The sequence below is a fragment of the Montipora foliosa genome, chromosome 2 (genome assembly GCF_036669935.1).
Source record: "Montipora foliosa isolate CH-2021 chromosome 2, ASM3666993v2, whole genome shotgun sequence".
NCBI lineage: Eukaryota > Metazoa > Cnidaria > Anthozoa > Scleractinia > Acroporidae > Montipora > Montipora foliosa.
In genome coordinates, this window is record NC_090870.1 from 49,537,022 (window position 1) to 49,542,021 (window position 5,000).

Sequence of the window (5,000 nt, forward strand, 5' to 3'; positions counted from 1 at the left end):
CCAACTGTCTGGAACAAGTTATAGTGACCATGCATATTTGCAATGATGTTATGACGTTCGTTTTACAAAATGTACATCATTAGTGAAAATGTATAGTTCTTATTACAGTTATCTGAGTAGGTAATTAAGACCTGATTGAGTAAGCTATTTCCGTTGCATTTGTGGAAAAAAAATGAGATTTATCTCGTGCCCCTAAGTATTTTGGCATGATGTCATAATACGCTGTCGGTATACATTGCAAATAAAAACATACACAACAGGTAGTTAACTGTAGATGTTAGCCTTGGTATTGAAAGCCGCAAAGTACCGTCTATAAACTTTCGTTTAAAACGAGAAGTAAAGTTTTTTTTACGTTTTCATTCAATGGGAGACACATTCAGAGTGCTCACCTTCATGAATTATTTTGTGATCCCAGTGACTCTTCAAAAAGTGCTCTTTTAGTTTGCATTCTTTTGGTAGAGGCTGCCTTTCCTTCCTTGGACAAAGACTGCAATGATACAGGCGTCCCTTACAGGGTGAAGGACACTTAGCATCACCGCAACGATCAAATTTTTCAGGAAAACTAGCAGTGGCTGGAATGATAGACACATGCTCTAACAATTCTTCCTGCAAATGAAAAGAACCTTTGATTGGTAAGCGGCTGAAGGCACATCCGTGAAGAAGCCAAAACAAGAAATCACCAAAAAATAATCACGTCTTACTTCAATTGATGACATGATGCTCGCGCTTCCTGCGCGCACACACTGAACTGTTGATACGCGTGACACTGTTACCTTTCATGGGACAAACCAAGATGGGTGAACGTAATTTCCTTGTGAACAAGTTGATGATTCGGGCGTGCAAGTGAGGGTCACTTGATCGGTTTTTGGTGATGAGAGACCTACGAAAAGGATTCTGGGATCGCCAAAGGGAAAACATGGCATACCAAGGAAGACAGACGTACATGACCACAGAAAGTGTTTTCTTTGTCAAATGCAGTGAATGTTGGAGAAAGAGTAGTTACAATTGCCCGTGAATCTGTAAAACATAAAGATGACTGAATAATTTTATGCGGAAATTTTAAGTTTCAGGTTTGTGTGATGGATTTGATGAAATCCAGCGATTACACTTCAAGTTGCGTAAGATCGATTGTGAAATTTAGCTATAATACCGCTGAATTTCACAAACAATCTTATGCAAGAAAGAGCGAAAATCGATAGATTTCGTGATATCAATCACTTTTGATGTTGGCGCACAAATTTTGCAGCCTACGTGGCACGGAAAATCACGACACAATGTTTTGGCTCATGTTTCTGCTTGTGAGACCCACAGCGATCCAAAATCCTCTGTGTATAACGTTTGGCTCAATGAATGAGTCACCGGCATCCAATGGGCCACATGAAAAAAAAAATCGTTTGCATTATCTGTAGGATGCGATGCAAGGAGACGGGCAGTTGTCCTTTATCTGATTTCGGCTGGTGGTGTGGTTTACAGATGCTTAAAATCATTTAGATCTTGTGGCGTTGAATTTTGTAAAGAAAACTTTGATCGCGGACGTGCTATCTCCGACATCCAAATAACTGCTCGTAATTTGATAATATGGACAGATTCAACAGCTAAGAAAAGAAAGCAAGAGTACCAGTTAACTTTTTGCCTCCAATACAAACATATTCACTCTACTAACCAACGTGAACTTTTCTTCAAATTTATTGGCTACAGCTAATAATATAGAGTTGGTGACAACTTGACAGACAACTACAAGAGGTTTCAGTTTTGCGAAGTGTCGTTGTATTTCAGACGTTCTCATGCAATCAGTGTTCCAATAAATAATGTCGACTATCGATGTAATGGAGGCACAGTTAGCCCTAACGGAGAAGCAAAACTTAACGGTCATCATAAAAAAGGTTGTCGGGATGATAAATTAACCCTTGTCCCTAACCCTTCCTGAGACCATTGAATGTACTATTGTAGCCTGACATCATGTATATATCGGCAGCGAACGATCAGCTGGAATGGTGAAATCGATTTTATCCAGTACATTTACTAATTTAGTACACACCGATAAAGTCCTGTGCGTAATTGTTATAAGTGATTAGAATCTGCATTAAATTACTTGCACCAGCCGGTGACAGCTTTGCGAAATAAGGGCATGTTTATTGAGCTTGAACGTATCACGAACTAGTGATTATTCTGTGATCACACTTCAATCGAAAGTTCCCCATTGTGCTTGCAGTTTTTTATACATTCGTCATTGACCGCGAATGACACCAATGCCTTTCAGATAACTTGAGTCGTAAAAAAATTACATCCATAACTATATATATATTATATATATATAATAATGATCAATGGTAGCAAAATTTCAGTTCATCGTTTTATTGCTACAACGCTGTTTCGTATGGTCGAAGGACGACCACACTCATCAGGCAACGATTCGTTATTGCCTGATGAGTGTGGTCGTCCTTCGACCATACGAAACAGCGTTGTAGCAATAAAACGATGAACTGAAATTTTGCTACCATTGATCATTATTATCACTGCTCCTCTCAGAGTTGAGCGCTCTCTAAATTTATTCTATTCAAGTTCAAGAAGTATTATATATATATATATATATTACTAGTGCTAATCACCCTTACTTGCAGTCGAGGACTGAATTGCGAAGGGCGCGGCTCACGACATCGGGCTGAAAGCATACAAAGGTGCCTCTGGCTGGCGCTATAAAGTCCATGTTTGATGTCGGAGCACAGCACCACAGCTAGATGTCAATTAGCTGTGAGTCGATTTTGATGAGGGAGGAAAACCGGAGTACCCGGAGAAAAACCCTCGAGTCAGGTTGAGATCGACTGAAACTCAGCCCACATGCTGGCCGAGGCCAGAATTGAACCCCGGCTCGCAGTGGTGGGAGGCCCGATAGATAACCACTAAGCCACCCTAACTCATAACTGACTCATAACTGATGAAATGAACCCCTTAATTTATAAACCCCTTTGCAATGTGGATTGTCCCAGGTATGGAGAGTGCAAAAAAAAAAGCTAATTAAAGTTGACTTCCGCGGTTACTAATTTTCCTTTTTTTTTTTTTTTTTTTAACGCAACACCTAAGAGTAAGAGCGGCTACGATAATTTGCAATCTTGCATGACTGGTGCACGCCTAGAAAAGTGGTTCTTGCGAAATCGAAATGGGAAACACCAAACACTGTAGAAAACAGATTAGTAATTTAAGCTCACAAAGGTCATCATTATGGTTATTTGCAAAATCCTGTATAGCTCGCTTTTAAAGATATGCATGTATGTAAGATTACACCAGTGTGGAGAATTGGAACCTACTGAAACCAAACGTGTTTCTCAAATGTGTTTTGACATGATATGATCTTTATCTTTCAACTCTCCCACTGAAAGGCAAAAAGCATAATAGGTTAGCTAAAAATATTATTCTATTCGTTGCCATGGTAACGGCGAACAATACCAAATTCGTTACAAGTCGACGGTCATTTTTGAAAGTGTTTCATATAGCCTGTAAGGTCGGACCTTACAGATAGCCCTTACGCTTAAAACCTGTCCGTAAATCGTGCCTGGTGTATAAGATTTACGACGAAAACTGACTCTTTGACTTTCCAAGCAGAGACGCCTATATTAAAAAATGAATCGCATACAAAGAGGTTACCCTTTCGATAAGCTTAGATAACTCGTAAGGTCAAATTGTGACACTACAAACCTTGAAAATCTCGGAGGAGGCGGATTTGCCGCAAACCTTTTGTTTTTTAGATTTGAAACCAAAAAGTTTACACGTTGATAACTCTGCAAGTTTGACTTTTACACACGACGACATCTGCAACTGGCTTTTTGTAGAAAAGGTGTTGAAGGAAATTATATTATTTGTTGTTGTTGTTGCCGTGAAGGGAAACCCAGTTTTGTAGAGAACTAAAGTAGGGGATAAAACCTGCTGTAAGCCACGTGAATTTACAATTTCACATGGTAGATTTCAGTGGACCTGAAATCTCGTAGATGCGGCCCCGATTGCTCGAATTATCAAGTCTTAACAAAGGTCATTGATAAAAGCCCCTATCAATAGTTCGAAATTAACCACGGGTGGCGCAAACGCCGGTTAGTTTTAAGTATCGTGGTACAGTCTAGGAGCCTAGCTAGTTAAGTTGCTAACAACTGCTTTAAAGGACGTGTTGCACAATCAGAGAAACAACGTGGCGGTCCATTTGCCTTGTGGGGGTGTGCAACCGAGGCACAAAAGAACTGGTAAAGGAAATTTAAGTTTGCAAAAGCGACTCTCAGAGGCTGTCATTAAGTCACGCTACGGATTTCACGTAACTGCATTCAGTTCGTTGTTCAGTTCTTACCACATTTTCTTGCGCAGAAAAATTTGGCTTTCGATTCATTCCCGCAGCCGGTTGTAACTATTTACACCTCTGCTCCAAGCCGCCGGGCACTTAAAGTAAAGAAACCATGTCGCGATGAATGGACAGAATACAAAGAAAATAAATAAAGAAATAAACTTTCGCTGAAGAACTCAGCCAACCCGGATTTTTGGGATATTATATTGTAAATTAGGTTAAGTGCCTTATATGGTGGGTCATGGCTTGTTGTTGACAATCTCATCCATACTGGGGGTTCGTAGGTCAGGGCCTGATATGGTCTGTCATGGCTTTATAAATGAGGATCTCATAACAGGGATTTGATATGATGTGTCAGAGCTTTAAGGTGACGATCTAATTACAGGGGCTTGATATTGCACGTCAGGATCTGATATGGTGTGTCATAAGGTCATATTGACGATCGAATATCAGGGGCTTGATATGGTTGGCCGGGGCCTGATATGGTGTGACATGAAGTCATTGACGATAGAATATCAGGGGCTTGATATGGTTGGTCGGGGCCTGATATGGTGTGTCATGAAGTCGTATTGACGATAGAATATCAGGGGCTTGATATGGTTGGTCAGGGAGTGATATGGTGTGTTATGAAGTCATATTGACGATAGAATATCAGGGGCTTGATATGGTTGGTCGG

The 5,000-nt window shown here is 40.3% G+C and overlaps 1 protein-coding gene across 1 annotated transcript in view; it reads right to left on the reverse strand.

Moving 5' to 3' along the window:
- The window catches only part of LOC137993430 (uncharacterized), a 1,475-nt gene extending 551 nt beyond the window's left edge, over positions 1-924 (reverse strand). The window contains exons 1-2 of the mRNA XM_068839272.1: positions 702-924; positions 390-606 (exon numbers count right to left, since the gene is read on the reverse strand). Of these exons, the coding sequence (XP_068695373.1) occupies positions 390-606; positions 702-716 (232 nt within the window). The 5' untranslated portion in view covers positions 717-924. The remainder of the gene's footprint in view (positions 1-389; positions 607-701) is intronic.
- Between the last annotated feature and the right edge of the window lie 4,076 nt (positions 925-5,000).